The sequence below is a fragment of the Tenrec ecaudatus genome, chromosome 16 (genome assembly GCF_050624435.1).
Source record: "Tenrec ecaudatus isolate mTenEca1 chromosome 16, mTenEca1.hap1, whole genome shotgun sequence".
NCBI lineage: Eukaryota > Metazoa > Chordata > Mammalia > Afrosoricida > Tenrecidae > Tenrec > Tenrec ecaudatus.
In genome coordinates, this window is record NC_134545.1 from 60,902,696 (window position 1) to 60,928,622 (window position 25,927).

The 25,927-nt window shown below is 40.2% G+C and overlaps 1 protein-coding gene and 1 non-coding gene across 2 annotated transcripts in view; one reads left to right on the top strand and one right to left on the bottom strand.

Moving 5' to 3' along the window:
• The window catches only part of TMEM26 (transmembrane protein 26), a 55,329-nt gene that overhangs the window by 1,298 nt on the left and 28,104 nt on the right, over nt 1–25,927 (top strand). The window contains exons 2-3 of the mRNA XM_075534468.1: nt 21,854–21,932; nt 25,635–25,742. Coding sequence (XP_075390583.1) covers nt 21,854–21,932; nt 25,635–25,742 — 187 coding nt within the window. The remainder of the gene's footprint in view (nt 1–21,853; nt 21,933–25,634; nt 25,743–25,927) is intronic.
• On the bottom strand, nt 18,796–18,856 carry LOC142430037 (U7 small nuclear RNA). The gene has a single exon (XR_012780526.1). It is a non-coding gene; the product is annotated as a U7 small nuclear RNA (small nuclear RNA).

Sequence of the window (25,927 nt, forward strand, 5' to 3'; positions counted from 1 at the left end):
GCAAAATTTCTGGAATTATCCATGGGGAGAAAAAAGTTCAAGTACAATGCTAGTTTAATAGAGTGATATTCTCCCTCCCCCAAATGAAGTCATTTAAACCTAAGAGATTTGAGTGTGTCTTTTGGAAATCTGCAAGAAAAAATGACTTTAGCTCCTCAAATAAGCCTTAGAGTTAAAGAAACAAAAGGGGAGGGAAATGTTTGCTCACCCAGCAGGTCATATAAGATGCATTTAGTTTTTACTGAGTGGCTGTAATCCATTAGGGTAGAAATAGCTCAGTACCAGTAGAAAGAAGTCTGACGCTGACAAGTGTGCATGTACAATAGTCTGCCACCTATTGTCTTAGATCCCAGGAGAAATATCAACCTCATAAGAGGAGCCAGCTCAGCAGGACCTGAAATACACCTCCCTATTCACCCCTCACCCTCCACCCAAAGGGTAGGTGTTCTCTAATGTTGAGTCAAAACACTCTAGTTGTGTGGAAATACTGCAGCCCAGTGAACTTGACCTTTATGCCCCTAACCTCATGGACAAGTGATTCATGCAGGTATGCAACTTACAACCCGTCCAGGAAAAAAGCATTGGGGCAAAACTCTGTAAATGGTCCGTTATAAGCCAAGTTCAATAGAAGACATCACAACTTTTACATTCAGAGCTTCATAATTGAAAGATAATGGAAATATCTGGACTTGACTACTTACTGTTGGGCATTAAGTTACATAACCTCCCTCAGCCTTCTTTTTACACATATTTGATTTGATTCTCTAAAGATTGTTAGAGGATTAAATGGGAGAATTATACTGATGAAAAGTGAAAAATTTTAAATCTGGTATACATCTTCAGATTTTCAGTTCTATCATTTTCTGTTCTTCCTTGGGTCGATGACACATCTTCCATCTGTACTTATCACTTGAGAGAAACATGAAGATTTCCACTCTGATAAAGACTTCTAGCCTCTGAAACTCACTGGGACAGTTTTACCCTGTCCTATAGGGTCGCTGGGAATTGAAACCAACTGGATGGCAGTGAGAGGAAGATTCCTCATTTTACTTCAGGGACCCACCAATAAACCACAATGGGCTGCTAACTGCAAGATCCACAGTTCAAAACCATCAGTGGCTCCAAGTGAGAAAGACGGGGCTTTCTACATCTTCGGATACTCACCAGGGTCATTCCACTCTGTCCTGTAGGGTCACTATGAGTCACCCTCAACTCCGTCACAGTGGGTTTGGTTTTTGGTTTTTAGAACAAAAAGTAGAAAAGAAATCTCACCTGTTTTTCATATTTACTAGCCTGTGATATATATAGCACTAATTAATGAGCATCTTGCTGGCTTAATGTCTAAACTAATATTTGAAAATAATAAAAGAAACAGACTGATAGAATTGAGTTTTTATAAAAAATGTCAGGGAGTCTTTGAAAATGAGCTAACCAGAACATGATTAGTCATGCTTTGTTCTTTGGAAGTTTACCATATAGGACTGGTTTGCAAACATGGTCATTTGGCTAGTGAAAACAGTCCACACATTACTTGGCCATAAATCTGATTAGAAAAATCTAAAGATATGTTACTAAATGTGTAGGGAATTATCATTGATATGCATGGTAACAAAAAGGTTTATGGTCCATTTCATTTCTATGATGAAGTTCTGTTTTTCCTGTTCTTTTTTATTTTTAAAGCTTTTTTTATTGTGATCTTGGTGAAGGTTTACAGAGCTATTCAGCCCTGTATTCAACAATTCATATAAATTTTGCATCACGACCTCAGTTTCAGTCTCCACAATGTAACGGCACACATCCCTCCTCTTCCCTGTATTCCCTTTCATTCATCCTTCCTATCTCTTCTTGCCTATGAACTTGATCCTTAAGCAAATGCTACCCTTTTTATCTCATATGAGTTATCATTCTACGCAGGACATACCTCCTTGGTGCCCTGGTTCACTTATAGACCTATCTCTTGTTTGGCTCAAAGTTGCACCATGGGGTTGAGTTCATACACTTTCAGGCTTAAAGGGTAACTAAAAGCCATAGACTGTTTCACAAGTCTCTATCAGAATAATGCCTTTTTTTGGAATGATTTTTTTTCCCTACACTTTCTCCTTACTCTACCCAGGATACTTTTCAGAGTTGTCAGCAGTGGTCCCTGGGCACCATCTAGCTCTTCTGGTCTCAGGGTTATTGTGTTAGGCTTGGTTGTATACAGAAACAAATCCAGTGACACTCACTATGTGTAAGAAAGAACTTTACACCAAGAAGCAATTATACCTATAAAGAAGGCATCCCAGCCCAGTCCAAGTCCAGTCTATGATTCTGGTACTTGTCCATACGTTCTCTTTAGTCTCATATAGCTATAACTACATGTAAGGGTGCAGAGTGAAGGAAGCTCACACACAGGCCAGAGGGTGCAGAGAGACATGGCAGGGTACAGCCAGTTCTCAAGGTCACTTACTGAGTCCCATCAAGCAGCAAGGTGGAGGGACAGAGAGAGAGGAATGTTCCCAGTCTCCCCATTATAAGAAGGCCAAACTCCCAAGGAAGCATCCTCAGGCTGAGATTTGATTGACAGCCTGGCTTCTGCTACACTTTGACAAATCTTCAAGCTGACATAAAATCGTCTATTGCAGTCATGGAGACTAAAGTTAATGGTCCATTCAGTCTTAGGACTAATTGCCTTCTTCTGTCTTTGATTTTCTTCACTCCTTTTTACGCCGTTTGGGGAAAGACCAATAGTTCATAGCTTTTCAATCCTCCCTGCTGCTCTTCAAACTAGATGTAGAATGTTTTCTTTGTTGACTATGTGATGTCAGTTGGCCTTGATGCACCCCAATACTGAGACCTATGTGTTTGGTTATGAGTAAGAAATTCCTCTAACTTTTCTCCTTGGGTGTTCTATATTTGTGGACCTATTTGTAGCATATGTAAATACATATACATATACAAAGCCTGTCGTATATATATATATATATATATATATATATATATATATTCCTAATCACATTCCCACACCTGTTCAGCTTGTTTCTATGGCTGCATGAATTATTGGTACTGTTACTGCAGGATTGTGTGTATAATAGTACTTTACCTCCATTGCCTTTGACTTTTCTGATCCTCTTAGTGTCTTCCTTTGATCGTTCTGTGCTGACCTCTACCTTATTGCACATTTCCTTCCCCTTCACCCAAGTTAATATGCATATACTCCTAATCATTTACCTCCCCTCTTCGCCTGCTAATGATCAAGGCTGTGTGTGTGTGTGTGTGTGTGTGTGTGTGTGTGTAGTCATGGGGTTTGAGAGGAAAGAGGAGGGTGTAGATTTGGGGTGAAGCAAATGGAATTGCTATCAACTAAGATCCAGATGGCATCTGTAGAAGTACTCAAATTATTAACCCTTTGGGGCACATAGACTCTCTGTACCACCCAGGTAGTCCACGTAGATCTATTTAAATGGTCATTTGACCCATTGTTCTGAATGTTTGAAATCTATCCTTTGGGAAAATACCCATATATTAATATGTTATATTTTTATGCTTAATTATTATGGTATACAAAGATATTTGCTTCCAATTGTTAGTGGCAAAAAGAATAACTGCCAGAAATCTGATTATCCATCATTGGGACAGTTGAAAAATTGTGATGTGCCCATATTATTGAATATTATGCAAGTATTGAAGATAAAAAGCTAGAATCTATCTATTCACTTAGAGGGATACCCACAATAAATTTCCTGAAGAATGACATTTAGAGGTGTATATATATATATATATATATCTTATTTTTTCTTAAATTACTTGTATAACAATTACCCCTTTCATCAATTGGACATATGTTCTATTTGTGCAAATTAATGAGAAGGAGAAGGAAAATGAGAACAAAAGGAAGAAGGGGAAGACATTTTCCCACATTGAAAACAAGTTCACAGAATAATACTTGAATTGTGGACTAGACGACGTACACCCATAAGGGGAAAATTGTAGCTTGTTTTCTCTATCAGCCCCATAAATCTCCTTCGGACTATACAGATAATTTGAATATGGTGATTTCATACTTTTCCTCAAACAAATCAGGAAATATGGAACAACGAACAGAAAATGTCAATTATAAAATGTAAATTTTCATGAACTGTAGCAAACACATACCGCACGTCCAAGGAATGTTTCTTTAGCTATCCCTTGGAAGAGAAAAATTGAACCAGAAATGCTGAACTCAGCTGTCGAGGGACAAGTAACATTACGTCAGCACGGCTGACTTGCCAGGTGGGGAACTTTAATTTGTTGGAATCCTATAGCATGAGGAGAGTAAGCCAATGGCACATACCTTATTAAATTCAATGAATATGCGCTAGTGGAATGTGACTTTTTCAAACCGCCCCTTATTTATTTTGCTTGCATATTCACTTGCAGTTCTATATCATGAAATATTATCTCACTGTGCTAACTTTCCCCCCTGGTTTTTGTTGTTTTCATTTTCTATTGTTTGAGCAGCCATCCAGTGGATCTTTAAATTATTATTTTGGTAAAGTCAAATAAAAGACAGTCTGCTAGTTGGTTTCCAGCCAGTAGTGATAACATAATTCCTCCAGGGCTAGAACAATTTCCAAGGTTGTGACAAGTTTGAAGTGTGTTCTGTCGAAAGCAGGAAGAAAACTGAGAAGAGGTAGAAATGTAAGTTGACTTCAGGGCAAGAACACAGAATTTTAAGCACACGACCATCTTCATCAGCATTTCAAAAATGCAAGTGCAGTATCATCGAGCGAGGAGCGATGCTTCATCCATTAGGGATCTTCATTTGTTCTCTCCTTTTCCCCTCCTCTTGTTTGTGCTCAATAGGAAAACGATTTGTCAAATTGCCTGGGTAAGTAAACATGACACTCTGCTAGACATTGCATAAGCAGGCAGAGAACAAACACACTTAGAAATTTAAAATGAAAGGTAGCAAGCACATTGCTAAAATGTGCAGTAATATTCATGAACATTTAATGGGTACTATGTCCCCAGCTATTCCAAATGTTTCCGACTTTTCATCCCATTTTTATCCTGACAACATGTATAAGGATTTTCTATGTCAGCTTTCTCCCAGCTTTAGAGGAAGAAACTGAGGCACGGAGCTGGGAAGCCCCAGGATCACTTAATTGGCAATTGGGAGCGCAGAGACGCGAAGGCCAAAAGCTCTTGTTCTTTTCTGCTGCACTCTTTACCAATTTAGAAGCGAAAGGGGCGTGATGCAGTGATGGGCTGGAGGCGGGAGACTGCAGAGCGTTTGGGAAACCAAAACCCAAATCTCTGCCATCCACTCAGTTCTGACTCACGGCTGCCCAGTTTAAGAAGCAGTGGGGAAAATAGGCAAGATCTGCATCCGGAGAGGAATTTGAAGGTCATCTTAGTTGAGAACATCCTGGCGGAGTTGGTTAAGGTAGGGAATCTTGAGTGGATCTTCCGGAGGAGCTTTACTGGTCTTCATTCAATAAAAACATGGAGCATCTATTCAACTCTGATCCGGCAGAGAAATCAGAGTTGAATGAAACAGACACAGTGCGATCCTTAAAGGATTCCCATTTTAACCAGTTACTTTAGGGTGCCATCAAGTCAACCCTGATTTACTGACAGAGTAGGACAGAGAGCACAGAACATGACCAACTAAACACTTCCTCAACATGTGAACTCATCAGTAGGAATGAGAAGGTTAAAAGTAAAGAATCATCTGAGCTAGGTGGGTGATATGTATTATGGTGTCAGGGCAAGGGCAGGGAAGGTCTGATTTTGGCCTCCCTTAGGACAGGATATTGAGCTGAAACCTTAGAGAAGAGCCAGGTATTGTAAGTGTTTCTGGGAGATGAGAAAATCCAGACAGGGGTTACACCTAGTGTTCACTGGGACATCTCTTATGTAACCGAAGAAGACCAATAAAGGTTGACTTCCTTTCACACTCATCCTCGCCTCTTAAGTGAAAGAGTCGGAATAAATCCTTCACCATAAATCATTTAGTATACTGTTAGAGATTGGATGGCTTAAGCCTGGAAACAGGAAAGATGAACTAGGCGTCAAAAGATGTGCGAGCCTAAACTGATCTTATATCTCAACCAAGTGTGGAAAAACAAACAAAGGAATGCAAAATACATGTTTCATTACTGGAACTGCAATTGGGACAGAAATTAGAAACCTAGTCTTGACAGGAGCATGCTCCATGGCCTGGATTCACAAACTTGGAACCTGTTTGTGTGATCTAACTATAGTATTTGACACTATGTACCTTCCTCTAGTAAAAAATGTTAATAAAGATGTCAGAGAGAAAGTTGTGAAATAGAAGTACTTATCCTTGCTGATCCTTTTGAACTTCAGAGAGGGCGAGATGGAGGGATTTGGAAGCAGACTGAATGGGTTCCAGATGGCCAACAGGGCACTGGAAAACTTCTCCTGCAAGATAGGATATCTCTCCCCTTTCACATTTACTGGCCTTATTTCCTGAAACGCATCTTTAGAGTTTGAGTTACTCCAACAGCGCTTTCATTGTGCCTTGGATTTATCAGCCTTGCCTGTTTTATTTCTTCCTTGCCTTCTTGTGTCTCTCATTGTATGCGTGTTTGTGTCATGTGCTCTGAGCTACATGAAAAAAAATAACGTGACTCCATTCTGTTTCCGTTTGAAACGTTGTGTGATAACATTGAATGCCGTCAGCCATTGATTTTGTTTCTAGTTATCCAAGTCATGGTTGAGGAAAGAGAACATTATTCTACCAAAATTAGCGCTGTGCTTTCCTCCCAAGGTGGGGGGCGGGGTGGGGAGGTGGAGTTAGTGGATCACATTATCTTTTATTCTCTCCCCATTGCCTTATGACGATAATGATCGTACATTCACATTTAGAACCAGACCACCAGGAAATTCAACCATTGAATTATAACCATGCTTTCTTCATGGGTATGGTCAACTGAGACATTTAGAATGAGAATTAAGGTTACCAGTATTTTGTGCCTTCTTTACTCGACTTTAGGAGCCCTGGAGGCTCTGGGGAGTATGTCTGGGCCTGTTACCTGCAAGTTTGGCAGTTTAAATCCCCTAGTTGTTTCTCGGGAGGAGGAATTACTATGTGTCAAAAAGGACTCAAGGTTGTAGCACTCCCTTGGTGGGTTTCTGAGATTAAAATCCTTATGGGAGTAGAAAGCCTTCTCATTTCCCCAAAGTCTTGGACAAGTGACACAGTATCCTTTTGCTTTCTTATTTATCCGATTGAGTCTCTGCTTTAACACACATTTTGATTCACCAGAAATAATGTCCTAATGCCAATGTTATTGTCCGAGACCGGGAACTAAGAGTGATGATGTGAAGGACGAAGAGGATCGTGATGATGATCATCTGTGGGGGGGGGCGCGGGGGGGGGCGGGGGGGCAGTTATCCATTATGGAACACTGGCAAATGTTCTCTACCGGCTTTACACTGACTATCTCATGTAGGCTCACCGCGAGCCTATGGACCAGTAGCCCTCTTTTGTCACCATTTCATGGTGAGGACACAACTGCATAGCGAGGCCAAGTAACAGAGTTACATCTTTTTAACATAATATTTATTTGTAATGTCTGATTAACACTGAAATGTATTGAAGCAGGCATTTGAATTACACGCATCCCTTCTTTCAGCTCCCAGGGTATCCCTATGATTATCCTTAATAATAGATACTATTATCATTCTAACTCACAGCTGAGGAAAAGAAAGCTGAGAGGTGCAGAGAGGGATTACCAATCCCAGGATTGACTGTCAGGACTGTCCGTGGCAGCTGGGACCTTGTGTTGCAGTCTCTGCTCACTAAGCAGCTATGGCGCTCCTCACTCAATCACCAAATTGGTTTGCAAGTGCACAGTATGGACACATAATAGATAGGGCCAAGGTCTTCTTCTAAGAGGGAAACTATTAACAGTCCTCCCATAAGATTGAGTCAATAAATCCTAGATACTTGCTAATGGTATACTGAAGTGAGTTTGCTTAGAACAAAACATAGCTAAGTGCAAACTGCACAAGGACCTGACTTAGAGACACAAGGTATCCTTGTTGCACCAAAGCAAGAGGTAAATGAAAACAGTGAGGGAGAAAAACTAAACATGTCTGTATACTTGGTCCTAAACTGAAAGACCAGCATGCTTTGCAGCGCAGAAATGAATGCAATTGTCTTTTAGTAGCATGACGTAAGGCAAGGCATTACGTAAGTAGCATCCATAATGCATTTCCTTTCTCAGGAAGCTTTACATTTCTCATAGAACAGCACCTTTAGTTTATTTATTCATTAAAAATGGTAATGTTCTTGGAGGAATGGAAAATATGTGTACTGATACAGGAACAGATCAAAACAGTGTTCCAAAATTCAAAGGATATCACATAAATTAGGTCCAAGAGTACAGAAAGGTTATGAAATAAGGCTACAATCCTCAAGGAAGGCTTGCTAGACCAAGAAAGTTTCTGAGGTAAATGATTTCTGTCCTGGCCGTTGGAGTAGGTGGGAGTTATGAAAGAATGAAGAAAAAAAAAGGCACAGGCTTTTCAAGTCGAGGACTATCCCAACAGTGCTTAGAAGGTTAGCTGAAACCAATTTCTTTAGGAAGTGGCCATGCTTTTGCCTCAGAAACAGGTTATGGAAAAATAGAATATGGATCATAATTATGATGCTTATTTTGTCCCTCTAGTTCAGTCACATTAAAGCATACTGTCATTAAGTTGCAATGTGAACAACTCGGATTTTGTAAAGCTTATGCCTGGTGGCATGGTAGTTATATTTTGGGCTGCTATCTGAAAGGCCAGAAGTTCAAAACCACCGGATGCACCAAGGGAGAAAGACAGGGCTTTCTACTCCCGAACACAGTTACAGTCTCAGAAACCCACAGGGGCAGTTCTATCCTGTCCTATAGTGTCACTATGAGTTGGCATTGACTCGATGGCAGTAGGGTGCTTGTCTAGAAATATTTCTGGAAATTTGTAGAGGTATACAGTGTACTAATCTTGCCATCAATGTACGCCATAATTTTGGAATCTCTCCTTCGAAACAAAAATAAGCGCGGTAAAAGACAATAAAAATATATTTACGAAGTCTAATCCTCATTTAAGAAGTATTCTCCTACCAAACAGAGTGAGGCAGACTGCACAGGTGTGAGAAGGTGATATTACTTCCTATGTACAGAGTACAGCAGACCACGGGAAATTAAGTTATGGAAATTTCTTAGCCGTAACCAAAGGCCTGGAAGGAATGAACCCCTGGGCCTGGGGCCTAAGGACCCCTGTCTCAGGGGACATCAAATTGGCATAATATAGTCCACACACGCGATGATTTACCTCCTACTTAGGTGAGTAGGATCTGGGGTCTTAAAAGCTTGCGTGAAGCCGTCTTAGAGGATTTATTGATCGCTCTCCATCTGGAGTAAGGAGGAGCGATTAGCATCAAAGGCACAAAGAAGCACTTGGTCAATGGACCGTGCAAACCACAGTGTGTACCGAATACCCTGAAAACAGAAGAACCGCACTGATGGTGCGCAGCCGCACTGCGAACACCTCTGCAAGGAAGCCTCATGGAGGGCTCCAGGTAGAATTGGAGAAAAATGTGGAACACAACTAAAAGGCATATGAACGACTAGACTACTGATCTGATAGAGACGGATGTGAATCCCCTTCAGTAAACTGACCCCTATAGGTCAACTTTTAGCCAAACAATAGACAGACCAATGAGATGTACAATAACATCCAGGAGGAAAACACTCCTTGTTACCCGAAAAAGCACAGATGGTAGGAAGGGACAGAAGAGAGGAGGAAAGAAGGCAACACAGTGGGGGAAGATGGAAGAGTGCAGTTTCATTGTGGGGATTGCCACCATTGTTGTGGAACAAATGGACATGGATTCTTGAGTGGAAAACGAGTTGGCTCCATAAACTTTCACCCAAACCATAAAAAGTAGAAATCAACAACAGAAAAGGCAAATGTGAGCATTCAGGATTTTGTTAAGTACAAAATAGGCTATCCCAACCCGTGCTCTATGCCTTGTTGCCTTTTCAGTTATTTTAGGGCCACTGTCCCTTAAGATCACTCAGAGAGCAAAGCTGCCCTCTCAAATTGGCACATAGTAAAACATACACGCGTAGTATTCCATTTTACTTTGGAGATCCTCATGGGTTTTGTCATGAAAAGGTGGTGAGGTAGGTAGTTTATTCGGCCAACCTGATCGAAAAACACATGTGGGATTAATTGAAGGGCGGAGAGATAAATGGCTCAGTAAGCCTTGCCCTTCTTGTCTCTTGCTCTTTGACCAATGGACCAATGTGCGACTGCCTTGCTTGTTCTGTGCCTCAATTTGCAAGCTACACCACCTGTGGGACACCTAACCCGTGGACTGTGTCGCTGCAACTTGAGGTTCCTTCAAGACCTTCTTCGCCATGCCATTGGAATGTACATCTCTTGAACTGGGGACTGTCGGACGCTGTCATCTGGCTGACTGTTGGTGACCTGCCTTGCTGTTTGCTACCTGTGCCCTGATGGCCTGAATTGCTCCACAGAGGACTACCCAGCCGGCCCTCAAGACTTGTGTCTCACAACTGTCTCAAGGGAGTGAATTGCACTGAGCCATTTGTACTGCTTTATAATTTAATTAACTGTTTTTTCGTATGTTATCTATCTATATAAATATATATAAAATTATTAGTGTTCTGGCTTTGTTTCTCTAGAGAACCCTGTCTAACATAGGTGGCAAAGGATTTTTTGAGGGGGAGATGATGGTGAGGGAGAGGCTAATTAATGAGACAAAGGGACTAGAGCTGGGTTCAGTGACTTCCCAGGCATTCTGAGGCTCCATGTTGGACGAGAGTGTTAAGTGCATTTTCAGGTGTCACAGAAGGGTATCAAATATTGACTAAGCCACCATGGCCATATCTCCCTCTGTGTCCCAGTCCTAATGCAAAGGTTTTTGCTGAGAAGCCTAGATGGAGATCTTTCATGTTAAGGCAATCTTGGAAGAATGACATACAATTCTTAAGTTGTTATACAGTTTAGGGGCTCATGAATGGGTATCTTGCCTACTGTCTTGATTTCCATAAAAATATGCTTATTCTGAAAAAGTGCTCCAGAAATCTTATGGAGAACATTTAGGCCATTTTCCATGAGATTGTAAAGCATAGCTCCACTCAGGTAACAACCCGAATTGACTTTTGTATGGTCAAAAACATTTGAGAAATAAAATAGACATGACATCTAATTCACATTGAAGTGATGTTTGAACCCTAGTTTTGCCACCCAATTTCAATTAAAAAAATCATTTTATTGGGGACTTGTATAACTCATCACAATCTATCCATCCATCCATCTGTTGTGTTATAGGTATTAAAAGAAAACAATCTTCATTGTTGTAAAGTAAGTTTTTTTGTGGAGCTAAAAATCCAGATAACTAAACATGGAAGTTGTGGTTTTAGGGTTAATTTGTCACTTGTTTGCTTATTTATATTGTTATATGTTTCTAAAATGAATGAATATTTGTTTTCAATAAGAAAACAACATAGCTGTCATTTTAGAATGAGGAAAATGGAATCATAATTTTGGGATGATGGTGAATTGAGTAAATAAAACTCTATTGCAGGGCTAAATCACTAAGTTTCATAACATCCTAATTTTATGAAAAACATACTTTGCTGAAATGATAACTTTGTATCATAAGCCATTTTTTGTTTGGGGGATGAAACAAATAGAAAGATTGAATACAGCTTTTAAAGAGCTCAGAGCTGAGTCTAGCATGTAGCAAGACATTTATAAATACATAAACAAATGAGGTGCTCAATCCATTGAGGATTGCATTTCTGCTGTGTACCACGGAGAGAATTGGTAGGTTGGCCAAGGGCAGTGGAATTAAAAGAACAAAACAAAAAACAAACCAGCTTTTGTGGAGAGAATGATCATCCTTGAGAAGATTTTGATTTACAAAAACCATACTGAGCAATATAATGTGGTATTAATGTATTAATGTTGAATAACTATGTTCCGATAGAGAATGTTAATTAGGATTGGAATCCATTTGATTTTCTAAGGACAGCAATAGAATTATGGAACATCAAATATATAAGAAAAACTTCTACTTGCAACCTGATGTATTGAATTAGTACTTTATCTACTGATTAATATTGCTTAATTTGTGAATGACATGTTTCATTTTTGCAAGTGTCCTGAAATGCAATGTAAATTTTTTCTGTATCTGCTTGGACCTTCTATGGTATCATTCTTTATACAAAGTTCTTGATTCCCACTTAGTCTTGATAGTATCAAAATTTAAAGACTGCAGGAAAATTATTTTCCAGTTTCTCCCAAGAAAGAACCTGCAATTTAATTAATAAACAAGTGGGTTCAGGCCTGGTTTATTAATTTTTAGAATTCACACTCTTATTGGTTCCCCAAAGGAATTCAACTGCTGACATACACCTTCACAATAAGTACCAGCTCAGGTGTCACATGAAGTTCTTTCATAGTAGGACACTATTAAATTCATGTCAGAACAGAATAAATTTCTCTGGGCAAAAAATTCTAATAAGGATTAATTTATAATGGTATTTTAAGAAAATATTTCTTGTCAAGTTAGCCACAGATATTTAAGAAAGCAGAGACTGTAAATCAATCAGGATTGCTGTGATCTCTGCATGTTTGTGGGGAGCCCACTGTATATACCCGGCAGGCACCTTGTATAGAAAGAACTTCACGTGGTACAGCAGACAGATGCCATTCTAAAGATTGCATTGCTTGGAATTAGGGGTGGGGGGCACCATCATTTATAAAGGACTGCACAAAATATGAGAAAAACACCAAGCCCCACACCTGTGACCAACAAGTTGATGCTGACTGACAGCAACCTGCGAGTAGGACAGAGGAGGAAGTCCTCACAGGTCCCCGAGGCTGTAATCTTCATGGAAGCAGACTTCCCTACCTTTCTCCCGCAGATGGGCAGATACTGCAACTCCACACACATACAAATATATTGTTACTACGTTTGAAGATCTATGAAGTAAAGGGGAAAACGCTACTGGACAGCAGAACAGGAGGGGCTAATTAGACTGGAGGGGGAGGGGGAGTTCTTCTGGGAGAGTTCCATCCAGCTGACAAGAACGATGAGAAGTTAGAGAGGTATTTTTAGGGCGTAGGTCAGAGTTAGAAAGACACTTAGCTCTTTTTCAGAATGCAAAGCAAGATATTCTTACAGGAGCACCGTGATGAAGAACAACAAGAGGAGTCCAGGAACTGCCAGCATCCCGACTGCATATCACCTTGTAGGGAGTGATGGGGAAATGCCCTTTTCATTTAGCCACTGGATGGCGGCAATTGCGTCCGCATCCAATGCAACATTAGAAATGGTCGCTTCTGCAGATGCGCAGATTCTTGTAGCGCAGTCATTTGAGTGTTGGACTGCTAATCAAAAAGTCACCAGTTCTAATCCACCAGCTCCTTGGAGAGTCTGGTCAGGCTGTCTGCACCTGTTAAGAGCGGCAGCCTCTGAAACGCCACCGTGAGTCAGAATCAAGTAGATGACCGTGGATTTGGGTCTTTCTTTGTGTGGTGAGGATGGGTAAGCACTAAAGGTAAAGTGGTCGGATGGGACCCAACCGGAAGCACTTTGGAAGACAGACCTCATTTTGTCCTTGACAATCCTATGGGTCACAGCTCTACTCTGCACACACAGGTTACCATGAGTTGGATTTGACTCATTGGAAACCATTGCCACCACCCTAAACAAATGGACTTCATTTTGGGAATCATGGTGTAAAACACAATTGATTATGCATCATTTGAAGAAACAGTCTTTGAAGACTCTCAAACTAAACCAGACTCACTGCCATCGAGTCAATACTGACTCATAGCGACCCCCGGTGGGTTTCTGGTCTGTAATTGTTTACAGGTCTTCTGTGGAGCTGCTGGTGGACCATGTGAATTGCAGTCCAAAGCATAACCACTACACTACCAGGGTAACCATGAGCAAGTTTGCAGGGGTTAGCCTAGGCAAGGCGGGGCGGTGGGGTGTGGGGGTGAGCAGGAGCAGGGGGATGGGCATTTCCTCAGTATCTACAGTAATTCATTTCCAAAGATGGAAAGTACAGGATTCCAATGTAGATTTACTTGTCTTTTAAGTGCAATGTTTTCGCTGTACCCTACTGAACTTTGATAACTCCTCAGAGATCACAACTCCAGGCGTACGTTGGCCATTAAACAACAGCAACACAGTGACGCCCATTCCTGTTCAGTCTGTTACAACTTACAATGATTCTCTACCAAAGAATAAGAGCTACCTCTGACGGCTCTCAGCACTATAATCTTTATGCAGGGGGAAAAATGAGGAGCTGATACCATGGGCTCAAGCAGAAAGAAAATGTTTTGAGAAGGATGATGGCAACAAATGTACAAATGTGCTTGACAAAATGAATGCATGTACGGATTGCGATAAGAATTGTAGGAGGCCCCAGTAAAATGATTTGGGGGGAAAAAGATGCGAAAATGTCAGGAACTCACAGATGTGGTTATGCTCGGCCCTGTGGGGTCACGGTGAATCAGAATTGACCCTGTGGCAGTGAGGTTGTTTGGTCTGAGAGTCTTCCGGGAAGCAGACCATCGCGTCGTCCTCCTGCATGTGGCTGACAGTTAATAGTCGAGCTCTTGGTCACTGTGAACAGGACTCCTTATATTTGCTATCAGACCCGAGATGAGAATAAAAGATCCTTGTAAATGTTGGTAGCCGTCAGCAATCCACTAGTTTATTTTTTTCATAAATGAATCCTTTTTTCATACATATAGGCTTTCGAATGTTTAAGCATTGATTTATTAAGCGTTATTTGGAGGCTTAGAAGACTGTGATTGGGGAGAAGGAAAGATAAAGGAAGAGGAAAGGGGTGCAATGATACATAAGACCAAGATCTGTTTTCAGAAATTATATTGATCACAGTGACTAATGTAAAGATTGGCAATTCGAGCACACCATCTGCTCCATGAGAGAAAGACGTGGCAGCTGCTCCCGGAAACATCACAGCCTCAACACTGTGATGGAGCCGTCCTGCCCGTCCTGCAGGAGTCAGAGTGGCTGAGTCAGACTTCCTCAACCACAATGGGCTTGCGCCAGAAAGCATTAGAGAGTCTGTTGGGTCATCAGAGAATGTTAAGATTAATGTCTGTTGATGGGTCAGGGCCTAAATAGAAATCGCAGAACCATAAATACCATCAATGAAAGAGTAGTGACAAATGTATGGACCCTAATAAAATTCATAAGTACATAGCCAAACATAATGACAACATTCATATTATAGAAACCAAAAATAAAGGACTGGGACCTTCTAAACATATGACATATATACACATCAAAAGGCTTCACCAAAAGAGTTCAAAGAAAACCAACAGATTTGGGAAAAAAATACTTAGCAGTGATACATCAGATAAAAGGCTAATTTCAAAAATCTATAGAAAACTACAACACCTTAATAAAAATATAAATAACCCAATGAAAAATAGACATACAACACAAATAGGTAATTTACTAAAGAAGATATCTGGGTGGCCAACAACCAGATGAATAAAGGTTGGTTCATTAACAATAAGAGAAATACACATTAAAACAACAAGGAGCTATTACCTCATACCGACACACTTAGCAAAATTCAGAAAAACAAAATGACAAATGTTGGAGAGGATGTTGAGAGATTGAAGTGTTCAGACAGTGCTGGTGGGACTGTGGCATTGTACAGCCACTAAGGAAATCAGTATGGTGTTTCCTTAAACAAATGATCCTGCAGTCCCTCCACTAGATACATACTTTAAAGAAAAAAGAAAGAAACAATAAAAACCTCTGATTTTAGAGGAATGGATAAAAAATATCTGGTACCTTCATACAATGGAACATTATGCATTAATAAAAATCAACGACAATCCTGAAGACATGGACAAAACATGATGTTTACCTAAGTGAGTCAACCTTGTAAAGATGCATATTTAACCACACCATTATTATAGGGAAACACAGAAAAAGAGGCAGCCAGCGATGGAGTCAGGGTGAATGGAGGGACAGGAAATTCTGGTGCAGCGGTTTTCAACCCGTGGGTCATGACCCCTTTGAGGGTCGAATGACCCTTTCACAGGGGTCGCCTGATTCATAAGGGTAGCAAGATGACAGTGATGAAGTATCAACAAAGATAATTTAATGGTTGGGGGGGCATCACCACAACATGAGGAACTGTATTAAAGGGTCTCAGCATTAGGAGGGTTGAGAACCACCGTTATGGAGGGAGGGAGGAAAGGCGGGAGGAGGGGAAAAGAAGAGAAGGGGGCATGCCTGAGAGATTAGTACCGATTGATGAGGTGGACTGTGAACCTGCACAGAATATGCTTTTCTTTAAAAACCGATATCAATGAATGACGTTAAGATAAAAGCAACCACGTTAAAGGTAAAGACTCACAGACTTAAAAGCCTCCCAGATTGCTTTAGCCCTGGACCTACACATTGGTCTGAGTGGCCTGAAAGAGATGAAAAGTACAACTGAAGTGGACTTGGATTCTTTAGCAAACCACAGATTCATTTCAAACATGAGCAGCACCAACAAAAAGATTATTTCCTGTTGTGCCCCTGAAGAAAGGGCTATCGATGGGAAGAAGGCCCATTTCAATACAGGCGATCATAATTTTAGGGGACATTTTCTTAAGACCTTTTTAAAACCCTTCTCAGAATTAAAACCAAATCAAATTGAGTGCAGTGTTTTAGCAATGAGTCATGGTTAGAAACACTTCATGGTGCTCATTAAGGGAACTGTGTGTTGATCAAGAAGCAATGTCTCCAGCAAACAGGGGAATACTGAATGATTCAACATCAAGAAAGGCGGGTGCCGGAGTTGTATCCTTTCTGTCTGTATGCTGAGCACATCGCCTAAGCAGCTGAATTCTATGAAGAACCTGGTATCAGGATTGGAAATGGTTTTTCACCACATGCCATCTGCAGATAACATGGCTTTTCTTGCTGAAAGCACGAACCTGAAGCATCTGCTGATGGAATCAAAGACCTTTGAGATGGATGACCACTAAATGTAAACACAAACAAGGGGGAGCCCCCCTCCACAATTGGACCAATAACCAACATCATGATAAATAGAGATAAGATTGAAGTTGTCAAGAATTTCATTTTACTTGGATCCCCAATCAATGCTTATGCAAGCAATAGTCAAAAATTCAAGTAACACAGACTGGTGTTCTTCCATGGGTTTTCTTGCTTCTGAGCTAGATGGCCACTTGTTTACCTTCAAGTCTTTAAGACCCCAGATGCTATATCTTTTGATAGCTGGGCATCATCAGCTTTCTTTACCACATTTGCTTCTGCAAACATTTGTCTTCAGCGATTATGTTGGGAAAATGTGCGTCATGGAATGTCAATTTAATGGAACAGTGTTCTTGCATTGAGGAAGTACTCGAGTGGAGGTCCAATGTCCATCTGCTGCCTTAATACTGAACCTATAAATATATGCACTTAGATCTATTTCCCCACCATGGACGAAGCATACCAGCCTATGTGACCACGAGGTGTAGAAGGGACCACGTATCAGGCATCAAAGAACAAAAAATCGTATCAGTGAGTGCCCACCTTCCCGATATGATCACTGAAGACAAATGTGTGCATAAGCAAATGTGGTGAAGAAAGCTGATGGTGCATGGCTATCAAAAGATATAGTGTCTGGGGTCTTAAAGGCTTGAAGATAAACCACCATCTAGCTCAGAAGCAACAGAGTCCACGTGGAAGAGGCACACCAGCCTGTGTGACCACAGGTGTAGAAAGGAAAAGGTATGAAGCATCAAAGAACAAAAAATCATATCATTGTAAATGAGGGTGAGTGCAGAGTGGAGACCCAAAGCCCATCTGTAGTCAACTGGACACTCCCTTACAGAAGGGTTGTGGGGAGGAGATGAGCCAGTCAAGGTGCAGTGTAGCAACAACGAAACATACAACTTTCCTCTAGTTCTTAAATGCTTCCTACCCCCACTATCAAATTGGCTAGACCAGAGGATGTACACTGGTACAGAGAGCAACTGGAAACACAAGGAATCCAGGACAGATGACCCCTTCAGGACCAGTGGTGAGAGTGGCGATACCTGGAAGGTAGAGGGAAGATGGGGTAGAAAGGGAAAACTGATTACAGGGATCTACATATAACCTTCTCCCTGGGGAATGGACAACAGAAAAGTGGGTAAAAGGAGACGTTGGATGGTGTAAGATATGACAGAAAAATAATTGATAAATTATGAAGGGTTCATGCGGGAGGGGGTGGGGAAAAATGAGGAGCTGACACCAAGGGCTCAAGTAGAAAAAAAATGTTTTGAGAATGATGATGGCAACAGATGTACAAATGTGCTTGACACAATTGATATATGTATGGATTATGATAAGAATTGTGCAAGCCCCCAATAAAATGATGACAAAAAAAATTCAGATAACATACCACTTAGGACAAAGCTCCCACACAACCGCTCTTTGATGTGTTGAAGAGCAAAAGCGTCATTTGGAAGGCTCGACCTCGGCATTTTCAAGTGTCTCATATGCATGTGAAAGCTCAGCAATGTGTAAGGAGGAACAGAGAAGAGCGATGCATCTGAGTCACAGCAGTGGTGCAGAATATTGGAAGTGCCATAGATTGCCAGAAGAATAAACACTCTGCCTGGAAGAAGTACGGCCAGAAGGCTCCTTAAAAGCAAGGACTGCAAGACTTCATTGCACATACTTTTAACATGCCATTTTTGTGCACAAACTTTTTTTATTGTTAAATAACTGTTTTACTGGTGTGTGGGGGTGTTCCGGGAAAACCAGAAAACCTGCTAGACAAATTCTAAAAGAGCTGTAACACTTGTGCACATACTCTTAACATGCCATTGTTGTGCACATGCTTTTAACATGCCATTGTTGTGTGCATGCTTTTAACATGCCATTGTTGTAGGGTGCCATCGAATCAGTTCCAACTCGTAGTGCCACTATGTTCAAGGGAACAAAACCCTGTCCGGTCCCACACCTCTCTCACACTGGTTCTTAGGGCAGAGCCCATTGTTGCAGCCATGGTGTCGATCCATGTTGGGGAGGACCTTCATCTTGTTTGCTGCCCCTCTGCGTTCCTAAGCAGGAGTCCTTCCGCAGGGGCTGGTCCCTCCCGGCAACAGGCTATCTCCTTGAGCGCCTTCCTCTTCTCGGCTGCCCCTCTATTTTACCAAGCATGATTTCATTTTCCATTCTGTCATGCAGAGAGTGGCTGTGACTTGGAACAGACTCAAGGACACCTAACAATAATAACAACACAGTTAGCAAGGCAGAACGTGTGCTATGTGTTTCCGAAATGTCTCACTCATATTGTAAAATAAAAGATTTCTAAACACATTTCAATAATTTCCTGTTTCATGAACTTTTTTTATTAGCCTTAAGATTTTTCTCTTGCTCAAGTACAACAGCTGGTTACTGCAAATATAGGCAGGAAGGAGTGAAGGAAACCTCTGCTTCTGATTTATTGTTTATCGTGTTGGGATACCATGTGCTTCACTGTTACAGTACTCGGCAGTTTCTTGAAATTCCAGCAAATCCTCTTAGGCATTAGTTTAAGAGGGTGGGATATGTGAGTAGAAAGCTGTGGACTGAGTTGAATATGATTATTTCTTGGACCCTCCATATGATTCCCTCCCACTCTCCCCATTCGAATGTCACATTACACTAAGAGAATAAAACGAGGGCTTGGTTGTTTTCTTTTCCTGACATAACATTTTTTGGTACATAATTCACTTTTGGACTCATAAGTTGTTAAATTTTACTAAAATATAGGCTGCATTAAGGGAAGTGAAAGGGAAAACAGAGATAAACATAGATATTGGAGGTTGGGTTATTAGGTTGTAAAGTTTGGATTTTCTATAGTAGACAACAGAGGAAATCTTGAATCTTGAGGATTTTGACGTGACTACATTCTCAACCAGGTAGTATTTTCCCCCAAATATAGAAATAGATCTCTGCATAGATTTATTAGGTATTTTGCTTTGCTTTATTTAAAATGTCTCTTTGATGCTTAGCTAATTATGTGTTCTATCTTTGGCTGCCCCAGATTATTTTTGTAACAGAATTATCAGGGGAGAGTTTGGCTGACTAACCTCCAGAGGATCAACCTCATGGCAGTTCAGGCACCAGTGGACAGATCCAAATAAACATGGCCATAGTTTGACTCTCTTCCTGGAATTCACTTCCTTTCCCAACTTCACAGAGGACACATTCTCTCCTCATGTTTCCTTTGATATGTAAGCGTAAAGAATGAATTGTTCCTTTGCTTTTTAAGAACACGTTCAACACGGGATTTTGATAACTCTCCACAGCCCAGGCATCTTCCCAGTCAGATTTTAATAATAACAGATTCTTTTGTTTAAGATAGGTATTTGCAGGAACTTAAACATAGGGAATTTGTATATTAAATATCATTTTAAATAAAAGGTCTCTCTCTGTCTTCCTTACCACCACCACCCCTTTCTATCTCCCCCAAAGTTGAAATAAGGTATCAGTGAAAGCTTTTAAAATGCCATTCTGAGTTTTCCTTTTGGATTGTTCAATGTTTCTTTCCTGGGTGACGATGACACCGTTTGGGTGCAATGTTATCTCCAACAATTCTTTTTGTTGAGCAATTAACATCTCTCATTTCTTTTCAGGATGCTTTAAAACACCAGATGCATGTACTAAAAATATATTAATAAAATGATACTGACTTACAATCTGACTCAGATGTTCTGGAAAGCAAAAGTCCAATCTAAAAGAAAATGCAATTTGATGAACATATTTAGAAAGCATATGATTATCCCATTTCAGAAATGGAACGCTACATTTTCATTGCATAATTTCCTCCCCACATCATAAATAATCACCCACTCACTGCCTTTGAGTTGATGCCAACTCATTTAGGACAGGGAGGAACTGACCACGTGAGTTTCCAAGACAGTAATTCTTTACAGTCTTTCTCCTGCCGAGCCGGACGGTGATTTCAAACTGCTGACCTTGCGGATCACAGCACAATGAGTTACCACGATACCACCAGAGCTCCTCTCTGTAAATAACAGCTGCTTGGTTATTAAATAGTCACCTCTATGAGATATTTCTTTACACAGACCGTTAAACACTCCTGAAATGAATGTGGCCGTCCCCATTGCGTGTGTGTTTGTGTGATCAATGGCAAAGGTAGCGTTCAAACCTGAATGTGTCTGACATAAAAAACCCCACCCTCTGATTTGTGAACCACATAGAGTGAATAGAGGAAAAATTAATTCATTAGAGACCAAGCCTTTCGGCTATTGTTACTTGTTTTATTTTTAATTTTCAAAAATGTCTACAGGTTTAGCAAAGACACACCCAGCCAGTGGCTCACACTCATTTCTATTCCGTATTCTCTGATTCTGAGCTCTCACAGGCTGTTATTATTTGTGCTCACAGCATTCCAGGTTAATGCTGAAAAATTAGCCCATCTCCCTGGAATTGCAGCATTGAAAAAAATCCAAGAAGATTTACCATCGCTGTATTTGACTTTTTGCAACACATATTAAATACAAAATACCCAGTGTGTGCCTGGAAATAATTGGCAGTGTCCCATTAAACCATATTAAAATTAACATCTATTAATTGGATTAGAAATTCAGTGAGAATGACAGCTGCTAGTGCCTTTTACAGTTACTTTGTTTCTCTATAATCCATATGGCAGGAATCACATATCGCTCCCCCGCCCCCACTGAAATAAACACTTGACAGAAAGGTTGGACTCAATGTGGCCAGGGTATGTTCATTTCTTTTTTCTTTCCTTTTTTAAAGCTGAACCATCTTTCTTCCTCCCGTTCACAGGTTTTCTCCAGCCATCTTTTTATATTTGATCAGCATCGTCCCATCGTTATGGCTTCTTGAAATGCACCATGAGACACAGGTACTGCCTTTTGGAAAGGGAGAAGCTCCTTTCACATTAACAGATGTGTGTCAGGCATGCCTTTTCCAAAGACGGCGAATTATCAAGAAATGGACGAATACGAAAGAGGCCATCAGCAAAAGGAGTCGAAACCAGTAATAAAAGGACTACATTTGCCTTAAGATTTAAGATTGCATGCCTGGCTAACATCTTGTGTTAAGAGAGCGTTTTCTTTGTCTCCCCCCCGCCCCCCCCCCCACACACATATGCTAGAGCTCATACAGGGGTGTGAACATTTGGTTTCAGCTCTAGCTCCATTGCATTTCCATGTTGTGTTATAAAGGGCAGGGGTGTACTAATCTGACATCTTGTGAAGTGACATTTTTATCAACAACAACAAAGGAAAAAAACCATCATCTATACTCTTTTACATGATTAAAATCAGACTTCAAAGGACTATGTTAAATAGACTATGTTACAATATGGGTTGTCCAGATTAAGGGAGATTAATTTTGTAGGAGGAGGGCTCCAGGGTTTCTCTAGAACCCGAAACTCTGGTTCGAGGATAAGAACCATTGGAGTATTCACTGGGAAGATGGACTGTACAGTCTAAGACCAGACTGACCTGAAAATACACAAGCCAACCCCATGGCATCCCCTGAAAGCACTGAGCTGCAAGCATTACTCTTGCTGGCGAGGAGAAGGTCTATTTAGCAGGTCCTAAGTGGGAGTCATGCATTTATTGTTCCTAATGGACAAGCCAGTTTGTAAAAAGTCCACAAGACTTGGTGCTGGACTTCATGTCTTGACATGAAAGAACTGCAGTGTGATGACATTTGGGGGAATCTCACTGATCAAATGCTTTATCTAAGATCTGTGGGAATCTGACCATTTCTTTGTTACAATTGGGAATTTTATATAGTAAGGTCAAGCCTCCTATCTCTTTTGCAGATATGCAAAACCTTATTTTGAAAATGCTTGCTCTTGATCTTAGGCACACAGAGAGCAATTTACTTTTGTGGAGGGCTTTTTTTAAAATTAAGAATTCCACAAGTATTCCCCAGTCATGTAGATGTGAAGAAAATATTTATCGTCCATGAATTAACTATTTTTTGAAAGTCATTTGAGAATAGACTGGTCAATTAAAGTTATCACGGTTTTTTTCTTTAACACTGTACCACAAGGAATAAGGGGACAGTTTGAATTTTTCATTCTACTTACTATTTTCAGGGTATGGAAATAAGCTCTGGTGAGAATCAGAGCTTAACATCTAATTGCATGACATGATTATCATCCACAACAACAATTCATTTCCCCATATTGCCTTTATAATATAAATGTGTTACACAGCTAATTGATATACAGGTCAAATCCCATTACAACAAATAGCATGCAACCAAAAGCTCTCTTTTTTTTTCCTTAAAAAGAGAGCTCTGAGCCCCAGGCAGTACCTCTCTAATTTTCATACTACAAACGAAATTGGGCCTTTAGTTGTAATAGATTTGACTTATATTGACACTGAGAATTCAAATGAATGCCCAGAAATGGAATTGGGAAGAGAGAAGAAACGAAAAGGTGAGAGAGAGATTAAAAAAAAATTGTAATTTCATATTAAAATTGGCAGATAAAAGGAAGTGTAACAATCCCTGTCGTCCATTAATGTAGAGAATTTAAATAATAACAATAATACCTCTTTCCTTATATTTTTTAAAGTGCTTTCAGATACATTTCTCATTTGTGGTCAGCACAACTCCATGGGTTAGGCCTGGTGCATGCATTTCTGTTTTATAGATGAGGACCCTAAGGCTCAGAAAGGTTAAGTCATTTTTCTAAGGCCACACAGCTAATCAACAGGGAACCGGGTCTTAGGATTTTGGTCTTGAACACGTAGTCCATTAAACCACACCGCCCATTATGTGTTATGTGTTCTGTGTTTTAGAGGAGTTTGCATCAAATGGTCTGAATTTTTCAAGATGGGAAAAAGGAATTCCGTTTCCTTCCACAGTTTCCATTTACTCTAATTCCTAAGTGCTCTGACCTATGATTTGGCATTGGCAAAGGGCCCTGATCTATTTCAAGAAGCTTCTAGATGATCAAAGCCGTGCCTTCCCTCTGCACCTGACTGGGGTCTGCACGCGTGGAAACAAACGTTTTGTCTGTCCGTTGACTATTTATGAAATGGTGCAATTAAATAAAGAGAAACCATCTATCCAAACCTGAGTGCAAATAATCTTGCCGTAAAAGCTTCTGAGCCCGGCTGGGTTGTGGGGCACAAACCTTCAAATAGCAGGTACTGCAGCTGCCACTCAATAGTTTTGTCCATTTATAACAAGTAGAATAAAGCATGTGGAGAGAGACTTGGATGTTGATCCTCAAAGATTAGTAGTGGAAAAGAACCAAGCAAACCTAGACTACAGATTGTTTGCTTCCAAGTGATCTCCTGAACTGAATGAATTAAACGAAACAATGATATATTAGGCATTTTTACTGACAGAGATCTCAAGTCACCACTTTAAATATGTAATCTGCTTTCATGCAGACACGTGAAGTGACCAACATTGGCTTGCTATTGGCCATCGCAGTTCTTAGATAGTCATAAAATTGCTCTGCAAGGAGGATTTGTTGCTTGGTGCCCAGATTTAATTTTTATCTTCATTATTTTTCCTTGGGGATCTAGAAAGCACACATTAAAAATATATGCAAACAGCCATATTTTGGCTCATAGAGAGATGGTTCTTGACCATTTTTTTACTTATTCTTGCCCTTTTATCCAGAATACTAGTTGTTTTGATAGAGAGTCGACAAAAATAGCTTCTTGACAGACTCCCTTTTCTTCTTCTTCACACAGCCCACAGAATGATCGAGGAAGTATCTAGGGCAAATAAGAAAAATGTGGTTCTTACAGCTTTAACATGAAAAAATCCAATTTACAATGTGTGATTATGAAAGTGTGTGTTTGAAAAGTATATTAGCACTGCAGATGTTTGTAAAAATCTCCGTATACCTATATGCATATATGTCCAACTTATAAACGATGGATTAACTACAGTTACATGTTCCAGTTGCCCTTCTTTCCTCTCCTACAAACTGTTTCCTTCCTGATCTCTCCCTCCAATCCCCAGCATCTGGCTATAGAAACATCATACAGAGTTCAATAGCAGAAATTCACATGCAAAATGAAAGAAAAAAAAAGCAGGGGGGAAAACAACGTTTCTTTCAGTTCTATTGTCAAATTTTCATCAGCCTAAATTGGCATCTAAACTGACACAAAAACATGTATTTTGGTAGATGAACATGATCATTTCCTGGTTGTTATGGTGCTATCAGGCAAGATGTGGAGTAATTGGCTTATTTACTTAAGCAAAATGTTATTTTACAAAAAAGGGCTTCTGGCCAAGAAAGAGAGTCTTAGGATGAATGCTTTTGAGTGGGATTATGCAGGTTTTGCTGTGGTTGATTTCATTTACAGTTGCATCTGTGTTTAAGAAAGGTACCCCAATTAGCAATCCGTAAATCTCACAGCTCTGCACCGTGACTCATAGACCATACTAAATATGTCATGTTTACTTCATTCTCTTCACTTATCAATTAGAACAAGATTTTCTATCTGAAGCCTGTATTTATATTTTTGGAAATGTTTATGCATACTATTTGAAGTCATTTAAATTTTACCTTGATGCTGTTGTTGTTTTCCATATTGCTTTTACTATCCCCAATTCTTAGTATTGCAATAGCCAACCAGAAGAAATGTCTCAGAATACGAGTAGAAGAGAAGACGTCAATCACACTTCGATGTCAAGTCAAGTAATTAACGGTGATATCATTGAGACGGTAAGAGCTCTGCTCACTATGCGAGTGATTACGACTCTAGCCGGGAGTGCACCTGTCACTTCATTCTTTCCTAAACACATTTGCCAGTTACTTAATTTAGTGCATAAAGTAATTATATTTCTTATATCATTAAACATCGAGCATGAATAGTATTATGAATATATATTCCCTACTCTGTGTTATGC